Source organism: Microchirus variegatus, assembly GCF_963457635.1.
Source record: "Microchirus variegatus genome assembly, chromosome: 6".
In the NCBI taxonomy this organism is placed as follows: domain Eukaryota; kingdom Metazoa; phylum Chordata; class Actinopteri; order Pleuronectiformes; family Soleidae; genus Microchirus; species Microchirus variegatus.
Genome location: NC_139807.1, coordinates 2,954,497 through 2,977,664, shown reverse-complemented (window position 1 = coordinate 2,977,664; position 23,168 = coordinate 2,954,497). Strand labels below are relative to the sequence as shown.

At 43.3% G+C, this 23,168-nt stretch overlaps 1 protein-coding gene across 1 annotated transcript in view; it reads left to right on the top strand.

The window, feature by feature from the left end:
- afg2a (AFG2 AAA ATPase homolog A) overlaps window positions 1-23,168 on the top strand; it is a gene marked incomplete at its 5' end in the record, with an annotated part of 115,789 nt that overhangs the window by 31,087 nt on the left and 61,534 nt on the right. Inside the window, 3 exons of the mRNA XM_083891640.1 lie at window positions 1-54; window positions 361-440; window positions 3,999-4,125. Coding sequence (XP_083747766.1) covers window positions 1-54; window positions 361-440; window positions 3,999-4,125 — 261 coding nt within the window. The remainder of the gene's footprint in view (window positions 55-360; window positions 441-3,998; window positions 4,126-23,168) is intronic.

Here is a 23,168-nt window from a genome sequence, read left to right as displayed (position 1 = left end):
GGGCCAGAGTTGCTGAGCAAGTACGTCGGAGAGTCTGAGAGAGCCGTGAGAGAGGTGGGTACCTTCGATCGGTCGACGCACCTGCAGCAGTCGCATGGTTTGCAGATGCAGTTTGACGTCAAGCGGGAAAGTTCTTTCCTGTCGATTTTGACCCGAAGAGTTAAAAAAAAAAAAAAAAACAGTTGCCGCTGTGAATATTTTTAGTTGTTTTGTATGAACGAACGGATGCGATGCATTGGCGTTAATGAGCGCTGTATTTCCTGTGTGTGTTGTCAACGGAGTGATTCATCATCGGCTCAGTCAACGATTTTGTCCCCCCCCTCCCCCCCTCCTCTCTATTGTTGCTGACGCTGCTCGCAGGTGTTTCGGAAGGCGAGGGCCGTCGCTCCCTCCATCGTCTTCTTTGACGAGATCGACGCGCTGGCCAGCGAAAGAGGAAGGTACGGCGCTCTCTTTTGTCTTAGAAATGGAAAAAAAAGATGCAAAGAAAGGACCGAAATAAACACTGAAGGCATTTCCTTCCCACATGGTAAACATACATTTCCTCTCACATAGTTCCTTGTGAGAGGAAATTGCTCACCGTTCACCACCGCTACTGTTCACTACTGTTGACTATTTCGAGCACTGTGGTCAGTCATTGTCCGCGGTGATGACAAATGCACAGTCATCGCCGCGGTTTTGCTTAATTCGCCGGAGCTCACAAAGATTCGCTTATGAATGGACGGCGCAAACATCCACAAAAAAAAAAGAAGTCTGGATGACTTTCTCTATCAAAGCCCGACCACTCTGTTCCCATGGTGTCCTCTCGGACGTTTGCGGCCTCTCGCTGCCGCCGAACACAGAACACAGTCTTGTCTGCAGGCGCTTTTAGTGGGATGGCACTGGGAACATCTGTGGCTTGAAGGAAAGAGCACGGGGGGGCGGCAGAAGAGGAGGAGGAGGGGGGGGGGGGGCGGATAAAGGACACAGATCAGAGACACACAAACACTTCATTGTGCCCTTCCGCGGCAGATGGGGAAGGCCAAATATGCAGCTCGCTTCCTGGTAAACCAGTCGATGAAACTAAGTGTTGTAGGAGAGGAGCACAGAAAGGCCAACGCGGCTTCCTGTGAGCTGTTTTTCTACAGATTTTAACGACACGACCAACCAACATTCCAACCAACCAACCAACAAACTATTCCAACCAACTATTCCAACCATCCTACTATTCCAACCAACCAACTTTTCCAACGAACTAACAACCAACTATTCCAACCTACTAACTATTCCAACCAACTAACTATTCCAACCAACTAACTATTCCAACCAACTAACTATCCCAAGAACCAACTATTCCAACCAACCAACTATTCCAACCAACTAACAACCAACTATTCCAACCAGCCTACTATTCCAACCAACCACTTATTCCAACCAACTAACTATTCCAACCAACTAACTATTCCAACCAACTAACTATCCCAACAACCATCTATTCCAACCAACTAACTATTTCAACCAACCAACATTACAACCAACCAACCAACTAACTAATTATTTCTTATTAATGTAAAGGTATATCCTTTAAAAAAAGTTGTTTTACCTTCAAAAATAAGGAAATTTCTAAGTGAGCCCAAACATTTCAACGGTAGTATGCTGTATATTGCGATTTTAAGGTATCTGTCATGTTATTAGATGTCCTGTGTACCTAATGAGGCCAGTGAGTGCATTAATAATAATAATAATAATTAATCATGGTTTCATTTCCGGTGTATTACAGCTCAGTCATCACCAGTGAGACTTCACAGCGTGACTACGATTCCCCCCCCCTCTCCTGATCTCCACGCTCAATTTTTTGTCCCCACCCACTTAACTCACCCACCCCACCCTGTGTCCCTGGACACGTGCCTCGAGGCCACTTCGCTATTTTCAGAAAATGCACTTAGCGCCGATCTGTTGCGGATATTTATTGGCCTTCACTTCCTGCCGTGTTTGATCAATGGAGTGGCTCATGCACGCCCGGCAAGAATTCAAAAACTGTTGACACAAGCAGACCAAGCCTCTGCTGTATTCTCCCCCCCCCCCCCCCCACACTCCACCACCACCAACTCTCTCTCTCTCTCCGCTATTTCCCTTAAGGCAGCAGATGAGAAGCACCTGTAAATCTGTCAGTCTACCTGCCATGAGTCCAAACGGGGTGGAATGAAATCAAGAAGACAGTGAGACGTCAGGAAGAGCAGGAGACGAACAGAAAGAGACATGAAAGCAGGGTTTTATGATGAGATTTGAAGTCCTGATGCAGAAAAATACTAAATGACGTTCCCTCTTTCATACTCTTTCTCGCCGCCGTGTCCTCCCATAATCCTCCATGTCTCTCCACTATCTCTCCTCACCCAAACTATCTCCCCCCCCCCCCGCACCTCCCTTCATATCTCAGTGACAGAGCTCCTTTGTGTTCGGCTGCGGCCTTGTCTCTGCTAATGTCGTCTGGCACTTCCGCTGGCCCTGTCAACAGTGTGTGTGTGTGTGTGTGTGTGTGTGTCTGCCCCGCAATGGAAAATAACCACCCTGTAAATTAATTTCTTAAGGAGACAGCTGGTGATATTTGATATGGAAGTCTTTCTCGGTGTCAATTACAAAGTATCACCGGTGTCGCTCTCGTGTTTGCTCCTCGTCTCTGTGGTCGTTTTTCTTTTATATACACTACCGTTCAAAAGTTTGGGGTCACCTATACAATTTTTTCCTGTTTTCCGTTAATAGTTGGTTGGTTGGAAGGTGGTTGGTGAATTATTGTAATGTGTGTGTATGTATATCTGTGTTGGGACCCCCTCGAAAACAAGATGCTTGGTTGAAACAGTTGGAATAGTCGGTTGGTTGGTTGGATGGAATAGTTGGTTGGTTGGAAAAGTTGGTTGGAATGGTTGAAACAGTTAGTTGGTTGGAATAGTTAGTTGGTTGTGATAGTAAATTAGTTGGTTGGTTGGAATAGTCGGTTGGTTGGTTGGTTGGATGGAATAGTTGGTTGGTTAGTTGGAGTGGTTGGTTGGTTGAAACAGTTAGTTGGTTGGTTGTGATAGTAGGTTGGTTGGAATAGTCGGTCGGTTGGTTGGTTGGAATAGTAAGTTAGTTGGTTGGAATACTGGGTTGGTTGGTTGGAGTGGTTGGTTGGTTGAAACAGTTAGTTGGTTGGTTGTGATAGTAGGTTGGTTGGAATAGTCGGTTGGTTGGTTGGATGGAATAGTAAGTTAGTTGGAGTGGTTGGTTGGTTGAAACAGTTAGTTGGTTGGTTGTGATAGTAGGTTGGTTGGAATAGTCGGTCGGTCGGTTGGTTGGAATAGTAAGTTAGTTGGTTGGAATAGTGGGTTGGTTAGTTGGATGGAATAGTAAGTTAATTGATCGGTTGGTTAGAATAGTTAGTTACTACATATTCCATTAAAAAACAGATGTTTGCTGCTGGAATAGTCGTTTACCACATTAATAATGTATAGTGTATTTCTGATTAATTGAATGTTATATCAATTGAAAAAAAACGTGTTTTCCTTTAAAAAAATAAGGACATTTCTCAGTGACCCCAAACTTTTGAACGGTAGTGTAAATCAAATGGGTAAAATAGGCAAATTTCCATCATTGGCTTTGCAATTCGAGGGCGGAGTTCTTGCAGCGGGTGAAGTCGCCCCCCTTGTGGCTACAGTAAGTGCTCACTGTCCATTTCTTCTCTCCGTTTCAAAGATGTACCTAATAAAGTGAATTTGACATATTTACTGTCCAACTTCTTCCTCTTTTTCCACCTTCAAAGGAAAAACGTCCTTCCCTCCCTCTGTAATCAGTATCTTTCTGTAATTCATCACCAAACACTATAAATAATACAACATCATAACTTATGTTCATTCATCCCTTTCCCTCGTTTTCCACACATCAATCTCATGTCCGTTTTCCTCTCTTCTCTCTCTCCCTCTCTCCTCCGTGTCCTCCTCTCATCCATCCGTCTTATGTCCTCATCCGTGTTTTGTTGTCTTCAGCTCCTCGGGCTCTGGCGGCGTTGGCGACCGCGTCCTGGCTCAGCTCCTGACAGAGATGGACGGCATCGAGCAGCTCCGAGACGTCACGGTGCTGGCCGCCACCAACCGGCCCGACATGATCGATAAGGTAAACAGACGCCGTCGGCTCTCTCTCCCTCTCTCTCTTGTCTTTATCTCTCCTTCCTCCTCTTTGGTCCGTAATTGATAAGGTTAAGGAGATGCTGTGTGTGCCTCTGTTGTACATGATTGATAAGGTTAAAGGTCGTCTGTTTGGATGCTGTCACTGTGTTGTTTCAGTGGCAGCTGAGTTTGATTCATGAATAATTTCTACGCCGTGTTTGGCTCTGGGCACATTTGTACCAAACATGCTTGAGGTTTTTCGCCTACCCTGTCATTTTTTTTTTTTTTTACTCAATTATTTTAATTTGTTTGGCTGAACGGCACCAAACAACTTCCTCTCCTTTCTCTTCAAATGTGCGTTTCATCACGACTGATGAAAAGAAACAACTCTGGAAAACACTAGAGGGCAAAAAGGATGTGAACATAGCGAGCAGCCGAGTGTAAACAGGACTCCTTAGACGAACTATTTATATCTGGGGATCCAGCGACGGTAATATGTGGCGAGTACAAACAAGTCCATCGTGCTCGACTGGAATAAAACTTTATTGTTCTTTTGCTGCGTTCACAATATCTGTTGAAGATCTCTGCTTTCTTTTTGTGATCTCTTTCCAAGATGAGGAAACACACATCGATGCTGTAGTTCGAGGTTAGCGGCCTGGCTTTAGGGATTATCTATCATCTATGACTGTTGTTGTTGTTTTTTAATTAACGTGGTGTATCCTTGTAGAACAAGACAACTTAGATCGATAATAAATTACTGTTGGACTGACGTGAAATTTACCACAGATAATAATTGTGCCTCCATTGCTTTCATCACATTTGCCACAAGGCCTGCCCACTTATGATGGTTTTCCATGATACAGTTCTAGCACAACTCGACTCAGCTCAGTTTTTTTTTGCTTTTCCATTAGGGATAGTACCTCGGAACCTGCTCTGGAGAGGTTCCAAGAGAACTGAGCCGATACTGAAATGTGACTAAAAATCAACAGATTTGCCGGCCACCGATTGGTCAGAGAGTGACGTAGCTGGAAGAGTTGCAAGCGCGAAGTCCGACACAAGAATCAAACTGAACAAATGCCGAGCTGTAGATCAGTTAAAAAGACTAAAATCTCAATATTTAACAAAGGAGTCTGGTGCATTTAGGGTCAGCGCTGCCGAAAGCCGGCGATCGTGAGCCGTATTGTGACCCGTTCAGTCGTATTTCAGTTCAATGAATAAATCTTGGACTTATAAACTTTGAAAAAGGAAACTTAAAAAAAAAAAAAAAAATGAAAAGTAAAACTGAAAAAAACATTTTTTTTGAAAAAACTGAAAAAAACATTTTTTTTGAAAAAACTGAAAAAAACCCTTTTTTTTGAAAAAACTGAAAAAAAACCTTTTTTTTTGAAAAAACTGAAAAAAACATTTTTTATTTTTTTTATAAAAAAGTTAAATAATTTGGCACAAACTTTGACATTCACGCACTTAATCTTTCATATGACAAATCAATTTATTGACTTCATCCAAAAAGATCTCATGAAAATGAGCTGTAAAGGCTAAAAATGCTTGTCCATCACATGAATATTTCCCCGTTGCAGCTGTTCATTTCTTTTTTCACGCCTCACGTACCTCAGTCACAGTTTCACTTCAATTAAAACCTTCTATAGGTTAGAACTTCTCTTTCTCTTTCATGGCTATTTGAGAAAATGGAGCGCTCGCTATCAGAGAATGAAGGTGCAGAGGAAAAAAGAAAAAAGGAGACTGTTTGTTCTACCCTTTTATCTCTCCCTCTCTTCCTCTTCCCATTCACAAAAGCTTTCTTTGGACTCTTATCCTCCCATCTCCGTTCTAATGAAATTTCCTGAGTGCTGATCAAAGCCTGGGGTCTGTGCCTCGTCAGAGAGGACACAGAATGGGAGGATGTCGCGCTGCTCCTTTACCCTCCTCTGTCCCCGTCTTTCTTCCACTTCTTCACATTGTTGCATCTCCTCCTCGCCCAATGTTTTAAAAATAACTCTGAATAATGCTGCAAGGAAGCGTCTCGCTCCAAAATAGCATTTCCATTATTTTCCGAAATAACACTAACAGGACAGAAAGTGATGGAGTGATTCCTGATGTGAGGTGAAATTGTCAACATTGATCCCTTTTTTCTTCTCTGTATCCTTATATTTTACATGTTTCCTTCTGTCTTTCTCTCAGTACTGTTGCCAAACCGCGGCAAAATTTCCGCCTGTCCATCCAAACATCATTTCCTCATCACTCTCTACCTTTTTATTTTTAGACATAATAATCACATGTAACGACCAGCGAAAAAGAGCACACAAGAGTCAGCGAGAGTCTGTTTCATGTAAACTCCAAAACAGGTCACCGCACATCCATCAGCATGTGCAGATGCCTCCTTAAAAAAATTCCTCCACCCCCCCCTTCACCCTCGCGCCCCCCATTTGGAACAAACTTGTAGAGAATCGATCCATCCTTGTGGTCAAGAAATGACAGGAACTTCTTAGGGGTGTATATGATGACAAAAAAACAATATTCAGGGTTCTCACGCGTCAGTTGACATCAAATTCAAGGACTTTCCAGGACCAATTCCCCTTAAATTCAAGGACCGAATGTGCTGACACAGGTTTTAGATGGAAGGGCAACTTGTAAGACTTTCTTTCAACTACCTCAATGTCCGTTTTTGTTACCTTTTCAAATTCAAGGGTTAGGGTTATCCTAGGTTTTCAAGGTACCCTGAATATAGTGTTGGTCCAACTATAACCAGACTTCTAAGGCTGCGTTCACACTAGCCCTTTTAAATCAAATCCTAGTTCATTTGCTTGGAAAGTCCAGTTTGGACTGCTGTGAATGCAATTGTGAAGCAAAACTGCTGTGGTGCTTCATCCTTAAGGTATTTTGACCAAAGCATGTCACAGACATGTTCATTATGACACCAGGGAACTAGGTTCACTTGGAGAAATAGGGTATAATATGAGTCCTATAAAAAATCGGAGGTCAGGAGGGCCACTTCCTCTTCAGGAACGTCCCTATGACCTCGGAAATCCTCGGAGTTCTGACTAAAAATGGAAGGCAGGACAATCTACACTCTCCATTCCTTACTAGTTGTTGTTTACTGGGACGAGGATGCACAGATGCATCAAAAGGGAAACAAACACTATTAGCAGTTGTAGGCAGGGAGTTGAGCCCCTGGGTGCCCAGATGGGAAACCCCCAGGCATCCTTCCACAAGCTGGCTTCCCTCTCAGGAAGTGGTCTCCTGGGCAGCTGAGAAATCAGATTATCTCGCCCTGCCCACACCCCCAACTGTGTATGTGTGTGTGTGTGTGTGTGTGATGAGGAAGCTATGAATCTTGCAGCCAAATGGACATGAAGGCACCCCACGTCCCACTGCTTTAGCACCCACACCCGCACCCGCCTTCACCTCCCCTCCGCCCCGACTGTCATTTCACACCGGAGATGGGAGGCCATTTCCATACCAATAGCAGGATATGATGGGGACAAATGAAGATTAATGGGACGCTCGGGTGTCAATGAAGTCATTGTCAGGTCTTGATGGAGCAGAAGAGGCTTCCAGGGGCCTCAGCTGTTTGATAGACAGAGAGGGAGGAGGGATGGAGAGAGGGAGAAAGGAGCGAGAGTGAGCGTTTGCTTTGCTTTGAAAGGAGCAGGGGCCTGCTGTCCATCCATCAACCGCTGCTACAGGACAGTGGTTTTATTTTTATCGAAGTTAGAAGGTGTTTTTAGACCTGATGCAGGTTTACGCTGGAGAATAATGAGCAATGAAGTTCATTTAAATGGTGGGGTTTTTTTACAATTTGTCAGAGTTTTGTCAGATACCATGGACTCTATACACCAATATTATTAAAACTAACTATGCAATATTATGTTGCAGTTTGAAAATGATCTGTATTTGTATTTTGACAATTTATACATTGTTTTTCTTGTGTAGCATTCACATTAAATGTTAATATTGACATTGTAATGTTTATTTATAAGGGGTTAGACATTCAAAACTCCATGTTTATTGTGTCTCTTCTACATCGTTTATCTTTATTAGCTTAAAAATGACGTTAAATAACTAATTATTAGCACATATATACTTATATCCATATTTCATTTATTCTGTTATTTTTGCGCCTTCCACATTCCACACAGCACACGGCACGGCAGATGTTTTAAAGATTCCATGAAACCTTCCTTTAACTGACCTCTGGGTCTTGACTTTGACGGTTTTAATTGATGACTGCCATTAAGTTTCACTTGCCGTGCAAGCGTTCGTACCCACTCACCAAACTTACACAGTTCAAGGAGCGAGGTTCAGGTGCAGGTGGGGCATGAAAGAGGCACTTTTAGGGTTAGAGTTAGGGTTAGGCTAACCCAAGTGCTGTAAATGAAGCTTACATGAGGTGATGCATCTAAATTCAAAGGTGACTCTTCCTGAAGTGCTATCCCTCTGCATGATAATGTCACCAAAAAAACTCCCACAAACAAACCCCCCCCCCCCGCCTCCCACTGAGCCCCCACCACCTTAAAAAAAAAAAAAACTTTTTACACTTCCTCTTTCCTTTGTATTGCACCAATCACCCAGGGCCACCTCTGACCCGCCGTGCCCCAGCACTGGTGATTGATTAGCACCACCAGGAATATTTATCCAGCCTGTTCAGTAGGAAGTTGCCTCCTGTCGCTGTGTTTGTGCAGCAGCTGTGCGTCTGTTTGTCCACGCAGACTCACACAAACACTCCTTTTACCTTCTTGTTTTCTCCCCGTCAGTGGTTAATAAACACGAAGATTCGTTCATTCTTCCAGGACGGAAATGCTACTAGTTGAGAAGATGAGTAGCAGAGTCTATGGGATGAGAAGTTGCATCAGAAAAATGGTCTCCTGTTAGATCAAGAATCCAAAAGACAAGAGAGGTGATAGTAGGAGAGTTTATAGAAAGATTTAACTCTTCTGTAATGGTTAATACAGAAGCTCTTTCACTGAAATTATATTTTTAACGCTAAAAATAATCATTGTTGTTGTTATTCGTTGATTTTCAAGTGTACTGTTTCACAAAAAGCTGACAAAAATAGTATTATTTCTTGATTAAGATATGAAATTATAGAAAATAATAGTTTTAAGTGGTTGAATGTTAGGCTTGATTAATTTCTGACCACTCTGACCACACATTTTGGCTATTTCATACACACAAACCAGTTCATCATCTGCATATAGAGATATTAGATTTATTAGATTTAACTGCCGTAACTTCCCTTATATCATGTCTAAAGTTATCATTCCCCCCACTTCCTGTCCACATGTTGGGACATTATATTATTCCACTTTGTGTTTGTGTTTGTGAGAGCAAATATCTGAACACAAACAATACTTCAAAAGTGACAAAAGCAGCTCAGGAAAGCTCAGTGAAACGTATTTTATGAGCTCACTTGGTTTCAACACCTCGGTTGGTTTTTTTGCGTTATTATTTTGTAAATATAAATATTGTTAAACTCTATAAAAGTGTACTAACTGACAGATCTTGTAGCGACAGGCCCGGGCCGGGCCCACCCACTTCCAAACACACTTCATCTGCCTGTTTCTTCTTATTTTCTTTTTTTTTATTTCTCTTTGTTGTGGGTGAAATTGTGCCAGAGTCTTGTTTGAGTCACCTCACAGCTCCGCAGGGCCACGCTGGAAGAATAATAACAACAAACAGCTGCTTGTGTTACCTTCTCTTGCTGGCCGGAGACATATCTGAATATGATCAGCTGCATTTGGAGGTTGAAATGAACGTTACATATTATAATAATAATAATAATAATAATAATAAATAGTATGCTTTCATTTGTCCGTTAGCCGCCACATCATTATGTCCTCTGATCTTGTGTTCTCCCCTCTTTATGTTCCCTCTAAAAGTTCAAAAACCGAACAGAAGATGGTGCCAAACCTGACATGACTCATGTTCAACACTGACACAGAATGTTCAGCTCTGACTTAGGACACGCTTGCACTCACTCGTGACAAAAAGTGAACCCAAAGAAATGGGAAGTTTTCACGTCACACGGCAGCCGTTTTGTCACACTTAATCAAACGCCACCACAGAAACAGACACAGAATTAGATTTGTGTGTCCACCCCCTGAGGAAGTGCACTCGAGTGCACTGTTTTCATTTTCATCTCTAAATTTAGCTTCAAGTCCGGCTCTATTTTCGTCTCCGTTCCGAAGCGCATGCAGCTCATGGCCGCGTGATGTATGATGTATGATGTGCGACGCCTGGAACATGAGGATAAAGCACGAGGAGGCCTCGCGGGACGTTTTATGAGCCCCCTTCGCTCGAGTCTTGTGGTCTTGTGCGCGAGCAAGCTTCCAGGAACACAAACTGTAGCCGTTGGTAGCCGTAGCGCTGTAACATGTGACTGTTTTTACGGTCACCGTGCATAAGTGCAGGCTGCGCTTGTTTCCGCGGCGTCAGTGGACCCACAAAACCTCATGAGTACCATCAGAGGATTCTCAAACCACTTCTCCTGCTTTACATTTTGGGTTTTTTCCCCCTGCATATATATATATATATACTTTACTCATTCAAGTTTGAGTAAACTTGAATGAGTAAAGTAAATATAACAGAGTATAATACAACACCACCTGCTGAGCTTTAGAGCCATCTTAAATGTAAAAGTTTAAAAGTATTGTTTAAGTAAACGTGAACTCTATGTTTTGAACGTGGACGGAGCGTCTTTTAACGTGGTTTCTCTACCGTTCTTCAGTCAGATGACTTTGGGCCAATTCCAATTCCTGTCTTAACCCTCAATCTTAACCTTCAAGCTCAACCCTTAATCTTAACTGGCCCTCAAAACCAAGTGTTGAGGGTTATTTTGTCACTAAGAAATGGGACACCCCTTAAATGCAGAACCGTCCAGACTGTGGGGGGCAGAATAACGCGAAATCTGCGTCCAGTCTGTCAACTCCAAAAAAGAAGAAGAAGAAGAACACATCAACACGTCATCTGTACTTGTCACTTGTCCGCACCGGCCGGGCTATTGACAAAGGATCGTAAAATAAAAAATTAATGTTGTAAATGCAACAATGACGTAAGTAATCCATAAAATGGGCCTAAACTAAGATAATACAGTGGTTTTCATAATTTTTATATCTCTATAAACAAAGAAAATATGTTTGTAGCGTACTCGTTTTGCCGCTTTCAGCGCCATCTTTGTTCTGTCAAAACACGCAATGCATTCTGGGTAGCCCTTGCTCCCAAGGGTGGTCTCGGAAAAAATCTCAATATTAAGGGCGATACAGCCCTTAAACTTGCCCCTCAACTTAATTTTTCTGAGAATCGGGACAACACTAGCACTAGCGGGAGCGCGCATTTTTGAGATTGAGTGCCAAGATTGAGGGTTAAGCAAGGAATTGGAATTCACCCCTTGCACCCAAGTTCCCCAAGCAGCGCCGCCAAGAGGAGACATCAAGTAGTTGCGATCATCGCGTGAAGACTGATAATAAAATATCGATATATTTCCCGAAGGACGCCACACGGTTGGTGTAGTGGGTTAGCATGTTGCGTGGGTTTTTACTCCGGCTTCCTCCCACAGTCCGAAAAGGATAAAGCGATTAAAAAATGGATTGATGGATATGGAAGGACATCTATATCGATATTCTAACCCACCCCTAACTTGACCGCAGTACGTCTACGCCTTCCTTTTTTTTACGGAGAGGAACGTGGAGCGTGTAAATTAAATTAGAGGGGAATTAATTCACGGAGTCCCTCTTTAAAGCTCCGAGGTTTTAAAGTGGGAGTTGATACAAAACCCCGAGCGTGAAGCGAGTCGGAGCAGCCGTAACATCTGCCAGTGTTTTTCTACCCAGTCTGGACGATGCTAATTGTAATCACAGCTGAATTCCTGCAGACTGTAATTAGTGGGCCGCTCGGTAAATATTCTGGCATTAGCTTAGAGCAGCTTTGATTTTTCTTTTTTCATTCACAGCTCACACTGGCGCTTCTATTTATGTGTGTGTGTGTTTGTGGCTTTCCATTCATGTAGGTTTGCATGCTGGTATCTTAGATCTTAATCAGCGGTGTTTTTGCACAAATGATTTATGCTTTTGTCATCACCTGCCTGGTGAACCAGAAAAGGCGGGGTTTCCCACCCTTGTCACTGCTGAGAAAGTGTCAAAGACGTTGTTAATCATCTTCTTTCCGACGCCTTTGATGCCACAGAGATTTTCATTGAAATTCATTAAGGTGTTTAATGTGGTCAATGAATAAGTATTATTTAAAAATGTTTTTTTTTTTTAAATGTTCCTAGAGAGTCCAAAGTTATTGTGCTCACGTTGCCATAACACAGTCATGAAAGCAAACAAATAAACGCGTGAAGAATCGTTTCCCTCTCCGTGAAATCATTAAAGATTATTAAACTGGAGGTTCATTCCAAAATTTAAGATGTTAATAAATTTGAACACATTTAGGTAACACTTTTAAGGGTAACCAGTAGCAACAGTAAGAAACCAAACCGCACATCTGCTACGGATACACCTGCCGTCCACAATCACACAGGAAAACATGTGTTTTAGATTAGCAAAAATCCAGGTCTGTGTTTTAATCTGGACCACATTTGCTCTCTGATTGTTTCTGTATATGCTTTATTTTAAATGTAAGGTATGTTTGTGTAACTGCGTACTTTCTTTAAAACTAAAAACCTTAAGTTTTCATAAACCTTTAATGAGAATTTTGTATAATCTTCAAACAAGGGCTTGCTTTACAGAGGCAGCCATCGTGTACCTTCTTCTTCTTCTTTTTAGGTGTCACCAGAGCAGAACACCTACCTCCATCTTGTCCTCTCCCTTGCGTCTTCTTCTCTTAATTGTCTTCGTGTCCTCCTTCACAAACGTCCATCAACCTTGTAAACTTGTTTTGAAGCAGAAGCTCTCTAGGCCACCGTAGTTCGCCGTAGTCCCCATGATGCACTTAAGAGGTTAAGGCGCTATGGTTTGTTGCAATTTGCAGTCAACACTAGTACTTAGTAGTGCTGGGTACGTTAGCGGCATCAACGTTGACGCATGACGCGTTTCCATGACGACTGACCGGAAAAAGATGCACGTGACGTCATGCTTACGTGTTGCCGCACCGGAGTCCAGGCACCGTTTACCAGTTAGCTGCGTTAGCTCCTTTGGCGCCATTAGCGCACCTATAGTTGAACTGGAGCAATCTGTTTAACAAAGGAAAAGAGCAGCGCTACAAATAGCCAGCGTTAGCGTTACTTTTGAGACTCATTTGAACAATTTTAACGTCGTCACGGAAACGCATCATGCGTTAAAGTGCCTTAACGTTGACGCCGTTAACCGCCATTAACGACGTACACCAGCACAAGTTCTTAGTATGTGTGTAGCTCGGAATTCTCATGCAGATGCATGTAAGGGTTAGCCTTTGCTCATATAAACCTCTCTTAAATCCGTCTCCTAAAGACTCAAACAACACGACTTAAGCGACAAAAGCCAATTCTTCCAACACATTTCAGTCTTTGTCGCGAGGCATCGAAGGATCCTCAGAGGTTCTTTTCTTTTTTGTTGTTGCTCTGTGAATGCTCTTTTGTGAAACCTCTCACCTGAGCCGTGCCTTCTCTCAACAGGAAACGAACCCTTAGCTAAAAGAGCACCTTTAAGCCCGCCAGTCAAAACACGGCCATGTTTTATGTGAGCGACGTTATCGTCTCCCCCCCCCCCGAGCTTTGCCGTCTTCCTCTCGCGACGAGCCGAGCGTGATGGAATCTCTATTGGTCGCTGTCTTAAAGGATTAGAGGGCATTCACACTTTTTCCTCCCTGCTGGAGCTCAGCTCAGCCGTTCATCTTATCCTCACTTTTTTTTAGAAATGCACGTGAATTTCACGTTCGCTCTTTCATCCAAATGCGACTTGTCACTGCTAGCCACCGGCTAATTTTTCAGTATTATCCTCTTTGCTTGAACACTGTTGACTCTCTCTCTCTCTCTCTCTCGCTCGCTCTCCCCCCTCCTGTTTTGAGAGTATTCAAAGTATTTCCTGCCCTGCTTATGTTTCTAAGATGCAGTAATGAGAAGGCAGAGTGAGAGTTTTGGCTTGTGGCTTTGTGGAGCTACAGTGGCAAAAGAAAACAAAATGTGTGTGTGTGTGTGTGTGTGTGTGTGTGTGTGTGTGTGTGTGTGTGTGTGTGTGTGTGTCTTTCGTGAGCACGTAACGGGATACCACCTGGGGATGGATGAGCTCTTGGAAGATGTGTGTATGTGTTTGTGAGCATTGGGGGGGTGGGGGGGGGTATAGGCAGCAGCAGCAGCAGCAGGATCCCCAGGCAAGTATCAAACTTCAAGGGCTAGTATTAGTATCGGCTTACACATGTGCATCCAAGAATACGCGGCAAAAAGCCTCCAATCCGAGCGGACGCCAAAAAAAAAAAAAAAAAAAAGAACTCCACATCGTCAAAAAACTTTGTGGTAGAAAACTTTTTTTTATAGCGTCTGAATTTCCTTTTTTTACTTTCTTTTGAGGCGTAATTTACAGCGAGTCAAGAAGATGTAAATGTGAATTAAAAGACCTGTGACTGTTGCGACGCCGTCTCTCCCTTGACAAAAGAGTCTTTATGTTGTGGCGACCAGAAGCAGAGTCTTGACAGTTATTAATCACCAGACACTCTTTGCTTCCATCAGCTGCTCCTGTGTTTTGATGATCATGAGAAAGATGGTGTGTGTGTGTGTGTGTGTGTGTGATGGGGGGGAGGTGTGAGGGAGGAAAAGGGAGGAAATGAGGGCTCTTTGTGCTCTGCTACCTGGCAGACATCTCCAGCATGTGTCGTCTTGCCTCTTGGCAAGCCGAGACCACCGGCGCCCTTGGAATGCTCTCAGTTCAGGAAATCTCGTTTTATTCTCATAAATACTGCTCCTAAACCCCCTTTTGAATACATTTTCTTCTTCTTTTTCTTTTTTGTACAAGTTTTAATGCATTGTGACTTTAAAACCAGTCAGCCATTTACCTAAAATGCCTAATCCTCTTTACTTCGCCTAAACAAAGTCAACTTGAGTACATTGAGAGACACAGATTTGTCTCAAAGCAGTTGTCATGAAATGTTGTTTGTGAAACTGAGCATCGTGCCGATTACTCACGGAACATCAAGCGCACGCTCGCCCAACACTTTATTATTAGGGACACGGGATAACATTGAAACAAGAGGTTATTTGAGTTGCTGTCTATCATCTCGATCCATAATCCTCCAAACTCTTGCGTCAACAAGGCAGTTGGCCAAAAGACAAGCCGCTTACTGAATGTTTTCTCACCTCAAATCACGTTCTTGTTCTCATTCTCATGCTCGGTTTGAACTTCAGCAGCTTGTTTTGACGATGTCTGAATGTATTGCGTTGCTGCCATGTGATTGGCTGATTCGATGTTGCTAGCTAGTTGCAGCAGGTGTACCTAATGAAGTGGCCTTTTTGGAGTTACAAATGACGCAATTGCTCAAAATCCGCGTAGTCACGACAATGTGAATGCTCCATGTCGACAGTTTTCCTTTGGAATGGAAAATGAGACTAATTGCAGCTGTTATAACATCTCTAAGTAGTAAAATCCTGTCTCAAAGTATTGCAAACCACTCACTGCAAGCTTTTGGCATCTGATCTCAGATATGTTTCTCAAAGTCGGATGAAACGCACATGCTCGGAAATGTTTCCGTAACGTAAGAACGCGCTGACGTTAAGGCGTTAGTTCAAGGTCCAGGATTTAAAAGTTAGTGACGTCTAATGGTGAAACTGCAGATGGTAACAAAAAGAGGACTCCACTGATCCTTCCATTTTCCAATCGGGGAACTACGGTGGCCTTCACATGCCAGAAATGTCATTCCGAACATGAAAAAATCTTGTTGATTTTCCGTTAGGGTTAGGGTTACCTGGTACTTTTTTAGTACCTGCTCTGGCGAGGTTCCAAGCGAGCTGAGCCGATACCAACAGTCGTCATGGAAACGCGCCATACGCTAATGTGCGTTAACGTTTAAGCCGTTAACTTTCCCAGCACTAGTGTTTATGTCGCGTATGGAAAACGTTGTTCCTGATACCAAACCGAGTCGAGTCGATTTGAGCTCGGACTGTATCATGGAAAAGTGCCATAAATGTCCAATTCTAAGTCTGCAAAAACAACAAATGTTTACCCTGAAGAGATTACACACTTATATAAGTGTACGCGTGGTTAGCATATTCAGTTTCTGCCAATGAAACCCCTCGTCAGTGTTACACACCGGACCTTGAACTGTAAATCAAATTCTCTGCCGCATTAAAGGACATTAAGCAGCCTGCTCCGTCTTCCTGTCAGCTGTGTAGAAACCAGAGAGTCATCATTTGCCACGAGGATACAGTCAGACTCACATACAGAATAAGAGCTGGTAGGGGGCCAACTCTGGGGGGTGGGCAACAAATAATACTCCCATTGTATGGGACCAAATATCCCCTGCTGAAGCCTCCTGAGCCCGGCTCTCCGCTCCAGGGATCCCTACACCACATTACCAACTTCTTACAAGTGGATAAGGTGTAAGTTCTGTGGGGGGATTGGAGGAGGAGGAGGAAAGGGTTTTGGGTTTATGTTGCAGGAGGTGGTACAGTGTGTCTCCTGTGTTACTTCCGCCGTTAAAAGGCAGGTTTTTGTCCAAGGTCCGGTCCTGTGTTTGGACAATGGCTAAACGAATGGGCTGTTATTTTTACGGCACTCGAGCCGGGGGAGTAACGGTACACCAATGTATATCCTCTGCCGGCTTCAGTCGTCTTCATCAAGATTTAAGTTACCCATTGTAGCTGAAATGAAATCAATCCCAGCAGGCCCTTCTGTGAGGAGGACCATTTGCCTGTCAGACAGAGCTGGAGTTAAGTTTCCATGTTCCAGAGCTCTACATAATTCATCTGTGTGTATATATACAGTACATGTATACATATATATATATATATATATATATATATGTATAAATTACCGTTCAACAGTTTGGGGTCACTTAGAAATGTCCTTATTTTTGAAGGAAAAGCACTTTTTTTCAATGAATATAACATTAAATGAATCATAAATACACTCTATACATTGTTAATGTGGTAAACGACTATTCTAGCTTCAAACGTCTGGTTTTTAATGGAATATGTACATAGGTGTATAGAGGCCCATTTCCACAGTTCTAATGGTACAATGTGTTTGCTAATCGTATAAGAAGGCTATTGGATGTTTAGAAAACCCTTGAAGACCCTTGTGCAATTCTTTCGATGAATAAAAGTGTGACTTTTAATGCAAAACGCAAAAAAAAAAAAGTCTTTAAGGAGATTTCATGGGGGGAACCTTTGGTAAAAAAATGTCCAGCACGACCCCTGAGGTCAGGTGACCTGACAATAAAGTGAGACAGAAACACGTCTGAGGTCTTTGGGGGGTTTTGTGGCGCTGCTGCTGCTGCTGCTGCTGCGAGGACTTGGCAGACGACTTGGAAAGAGGATGACGGCACAGTGTCATTTCATTTCCTCTTTCACAGACTCCGCTTGATGAATGACCGTGTGAAAGGCGGCTGGTCTGCAGGATTTTGGCGCTGCACCTCCGCCGTATGAGTGTGTGTTTGTGTGTCTGCGTGTGTGTGTGTGAAGGGCCCACATTTTTTTTTTCCTCGACTTACACACTTTACATTTTTCAGTACTTTTTTGAGTAAATTTGTCTTCTGCTTCTCCAGATATTTTGTCCAGATGAAGAATGAGAATATTGGTACTCTGTTAACGATCACTAGAAAGCATCCAGACGTTTGTCAACATAATGTCAGATAAACCTTAATAATGGGGCTTTTAATGGAGTTTCCAATACAAATATGCAATGTTGATGTACGTACTAACGAGCTTTAACCAAAACCAAAACTTCCTTGTCAAATAATGGGATATTTGTAATGTTGGACACTATCAGATCTACAGAATATTTGAGTATTGTTCGATCTCATCCCTATAGTGCCAGTCAGCTAATGGCTACCGATTTATCCTCCACATGAGGGGACGCTGGAGTCAATTCTAGCTGACGTAGGGCGACAGGTCGACAGTCCGTCACAGGACCAACATATAAACAAGCAACCCGTCTCACATTCACACCTGTCATCAAATTTAAGCCGTGTTTCCACCAAGTTAGTACAGTACGGTACAGTACCAGCTCCAATGGTTCCGTTCTTTGGCACCCTTTCCTGGGTGGTTCCAGAGTAAAATGGTATAGTCAAGTCAGGGTGGAGATAGGTCAGTGTAATATCCGATGCAAGTCGAGGCATTGGAAAAAAAGTGATAAGGACATTACTCAGTGACCCCAAACTTTTGAACAGTAGTGTACATTGTTTGTCGCGATAGTATGGCGTGTCGCTAAGTGACCCTCGGGCAACAACGCACACCCCCAACTACCAAGGTCCTGTTGTCACTCGACCCAGGGCTTTACCATTCCAAACTGAACTGTAGCACAGCATTAGAATGTCCAATTAATCACTGAATGTTTTTGGACTGTGGGAGGAAACCGGGGTAAAAAGCCTTTTGCGCACGGAGATAACATGGAAACTCCACACAGAAAGACTCCTTTCTGGTCGAACCAGGATTCTACTTGGTGACCTACTTGTTATGAGGCAACAGTGCAAGCCACTACATCGTTGTGTGGCCCCTTAAAGCAAGTTTCCACTTTTGTCAATTCACGGAGATCCACTGCCGGCCTCGTGCCATAAATGTCATCTTTGACCCATGTTGACTAATGTCCAAAATTTGACTGAATCGTCAGCATATCCATCAACTCAAATTATGAATATTATTAAAGTTTGTAAAAGGTCTTCACTATTTCCTAACATGCTCAGCAGAACTTTACGCCTTTTCCACTAGTTTTTTTTCTTGTCTCATTTACTGCAGCTGGGTCTCTTCGTCTTCTCGGTGCTTTCCCCGGCACGTCGAGCATAATGTATCGCGAGGAGAAATCTATTTGTTTTCGAAATCCAAAAGTTATTCGTTTAGCTAACTCGCTGAGTAATGTGTCACGCTTAACAAAAAGACGCTTATTTAACTCTGACATCCCCCCAGCGCGGCGATTAATTTCTCTTCCACTGTCCACCACAAAAATCCACTTGTCCAAAAACAAGTAATCAAGCCCTTAATGTTGTGCCTTCATGTGTTTTTTCTTTTTTTTGCTTGTCATCTCTGAAGTCAAAGTAATTTATGGCTGTCAGGAAGTCCCCAGAAGAGTTCTCATGCCTGACTTGGGTCACATGGGGGGATGGAGGACGGCCGAGAGAGGGTCACGCCCACAAAATACTCTCATGTAATGTCTTGTGTCAAAGGGCCACAGGGGGGAGGTCCCATATCCTAAATCCTGTAGCCTGAGAAATGAAAGAATTTCAGAGGAGGCCTGGTCCACTGTCCACCAGGGCCAGACCCCAGAACTAATCTCTTTCATCTCGTCTTCTCGCTGGCCGGGGGGACATTGGTGGGTTTGGGATGACGGGGTGCTACGTTCTCCTCCTCCTCCTCTGGGATCTTTGTTCCTGATGAACTGGTCGCCTCGGGGAGATGAAGCTGAGCTGCTTCTCCGCTGATCCCTCTGCGCTGAATCTCCAACCTCCCTCCCCTCTCCTCTAAGCCTCTCTCCATCCCTCTCCTCTCCCTCTGTGGGCCTCTGAGCTGGACTGCCTTCCCCTTGGCTTTCCCCTCTTCCTTCCTTCCTCAGTTCCTCCACTAATAGCTCCCTTGTTCCTGGCTAGTCAGGGCTGCCAGTTGAGCGGTCATTCGTGGAAGATTCATTCGCGGCGCGGTAATTGTAAACAGACAGAGAGGGAGAACGAGAGAGAGAGGGAGGTAGAGAAGAGCATTAAACCTGCTGGTCACTGACAGAAAGCAGAGTGGACTCACTCTCAACTCTGTCCTCTCGTTCTTGGGCTTCCTTCATCACCCACCTCCTCCTTTCCCGCCCGCTCTTATATCTACATCATCTTTGTTACTTATCCGGTTTTATTTCATCTCCCCAACGCTAATCTTCCCCCATAATTCAGGCCCTACTTACATCCATGAGCAATCTGTGTCCTGTTTCACTGTTAAATGTTGCATGGAATTATGTTACGCCCCAAAAACATGCCCTAATAGAGCCCAGACACATCGTTTGTTTGCCTTCCGGTAATAGAGTCGCACGTTTGTTGCATTTTGCATCTGTCCCAGCTTCGGGAAAATATGTGCAACCAATGGCATTAAGACATATTCTGGGAGTTTAGATTCTCCGCCAGCAAACAATGTTTCAAATAATCTTTGGTCGACAGATTCGGATATCGACGTCGAATGCAGTCGACGCTGCTTCTTTATCCCATTTTATTGATTTTTTCATTCCAACCAAAGGAAACCTGACAAGTCATGTAATGAAGATAACCGACATTTCAAAATAAATCAGGCCAGAAAAAAAAAAACAAAGCCAAAAAGGAAAACAGTTGGTGATGCAAACGAGGATAAACCGTAAAAAAATCCGTTCAGCGTGAAGGCAGAGATGTCACGTTCTAAATATTTCATATTCGCTTTCCAGGCTTTATAAAAAAACGGATATGTTTTTAAACGAAGCACACGTGTGAGATAATCGAGTGGAACCAGAATGGTTTAAAACGCTTTCACCACGTACGTGTGAATCATCTTTTTCTCCTTCTTTTAGGGAGCAAAGAAAACACGGAAAACATTCACATTTTAAGGACCCTGAAATCAGATTTCAGCTCTACCACAAACACAAGTTTTAATCCCCGTCGTTTACTTCGCAGAGCGACTCTTAATGCACACAAATGTCAGTCTGTGTGACTTCATTTAATACAAACAGACAACCTTAAAGTGTACACACCGCTGCAAAGTTGACTGTGTTGACATTTCCAGCGCCGTTCATTATTCACTTGCAATGTGCAGAGGAATATCCAAGCCGCACAACACAGATAAAATAGTCCTTAATGCTTCTTTGAACTGAAGTTCCTCTCAAAAACGCCAGACGTCCAAAACCAATACATTATATTCCAGTAATGTCAGTAATTTCATGTAATGTATCGGCTTGAGTTTGACTTGTGGTCGAGGCTCAGCCTCGTGTGGATGGATGTGATTTCTGTGCACGAGTGAACTTTGAAGTGAAGTTTCCCCAGTAACAGGGAAATGTGTTTGTCGGGGCCTGGTAGAAACAGTAAACACGGAGCGAGGAAGACACAGGGAATGTGTGTGTGTGTGTGTGTTTGGGAGTGAGAATCCAGTAGTGCCGGGCAACGATTGCTGCCGAGGCTGTGAGCCGTCAACAGACCGGGCCAGTTTTCATCCGTGATTGTTTTCTGAGTCAGTATTTCTCCGTGTTTTCCCACACTTATCTCCCCAGCATACCCCCCCCCCCCCCCCCTAAAGTCCAGCAGAAGAGTTCAACACAGTGTCTCTGTCTTCAGCAGTTTCACTGCAGCTGCTTTTCTTCATTCAAAGAAAAGATAACACACACACAGCAGCTGAGAAATGTCCGTCACTAGCTTACCTGTGTCCCATTCAGCGCTCGCACACCTTGACAGGAAAGCTCCACAGGGTGGTGGTGGTGGGGGGGGTTAGTGTTTGCTCGTCTGCGCTCTGACACAAAACCACTAAAAAGACCATATACGCGGGCTATAAACATACCACAGTAAGCTTTGGGCTTTGTGATCTCCTGTGTGTTTTCACTCACAGTCGGCTTTTGTTACATGCAATAAACATGACTCTGTTGTTAGGTCATGGGTAAACATTTGCGTTCAGATAATGCACTTTCCACAGGTCGTTATGAAGAGCGCTTATTGCATGCAGGCAAAAAAAAAAAAAGGAGCGTTAAATAAACGTGTAGCACATGTACACGGAAAATAGTGTAACATGCAGTTGTTCATTCAAACTAATAACTGCCATTTAAAACAGGATAACGTGATTGATTTGATTGTGAAACTCATTCTTTTTGCATTTAGAGAAATCAAGTTTGATTTATACTGAACTGAATATATGTCCAAAGTTTGAATCGAATGTGAATTGCGCATGCACATTGCACACCAAGTCCCGTAGCTCTCTTTCGGCATGCTAGCCAAGAAGCACCATTTGATATCGCGCATATCGTTTCAGTCCTGGGTGGGTTTTGTCCAAAAAATAAACGTAAGTAGCAAAGCATTTGCTGATAATTAAGTAAGTGTTAGTGTGTTGTGTTGTCAAAATTGCAAAGAGTAGCCCGATTTAAGCTGGCTAGCTAGCTAGCTTTGGCATTGGCTAGCTAGAAAATCATTTGGAGTGCAGTATTATTGTTTACATCAACATAAAATAATCAGTCATAAGAAGTAACTCAGTTTAGATTCTGTGAAGTCAAATATTATAGTTGTAAAATTTGAGCAGCATACAAAGTCGTCTTAGGTTTCTATGTTCCTACATCTATATCTAAGTATCTCTTATTTGTTTTTGTGTCTCCAAACTTTGACCTCACCACTGCGGTAGTGTCGGCAGTCGCGGAATTAAAGCTCATCCCCCGTGTCGCAATCTCTGCTAAAGTGACAAGCTAAATGTGAAGACTGTCGTAAATCATTCTGTAACACATTCAGAACATTTCATGTTTACAAGGCAACAGCGAGGCTTCTCCTCTGGTCGATTGCACAATCCGTTCCTCGTAAAAAAAAACATTTGGAACAAAAAGAGAATGAGGTTGACTGTTCTCTGCGCTGATTTCCCTCCGCTGCCCTTGAAAAACTTTCATTTTGTGCCTTGATTGCGGTGTACGGTTTCTCTCAAGACAAACAGAGCACGCTAAATGCAGCGTGGCCAATTGGTCCAATCCCGAATTAAGGTGGAGGGAAACAGAGAGAAACCAATTAGGAGACGGAAGCCACTAATTAAAAGCTGCATGCTCTACAGATTGCATCAATTTTATTTTCTTTAGCAATGGCCGGGGCCATAATTTCAGAGCTCGCTTGTACCCCAGTGCACATTCCAGGACAGCTGCCTTCTGTGTTTGGAAAGTGCTTGTGCACAGAGGCAGCACTGTGTCTCTCCACTCTCTCCCTTGTTGGTAGTTTGAACACACACACACACACACACAAAAAAAGCACAAAGTGCGT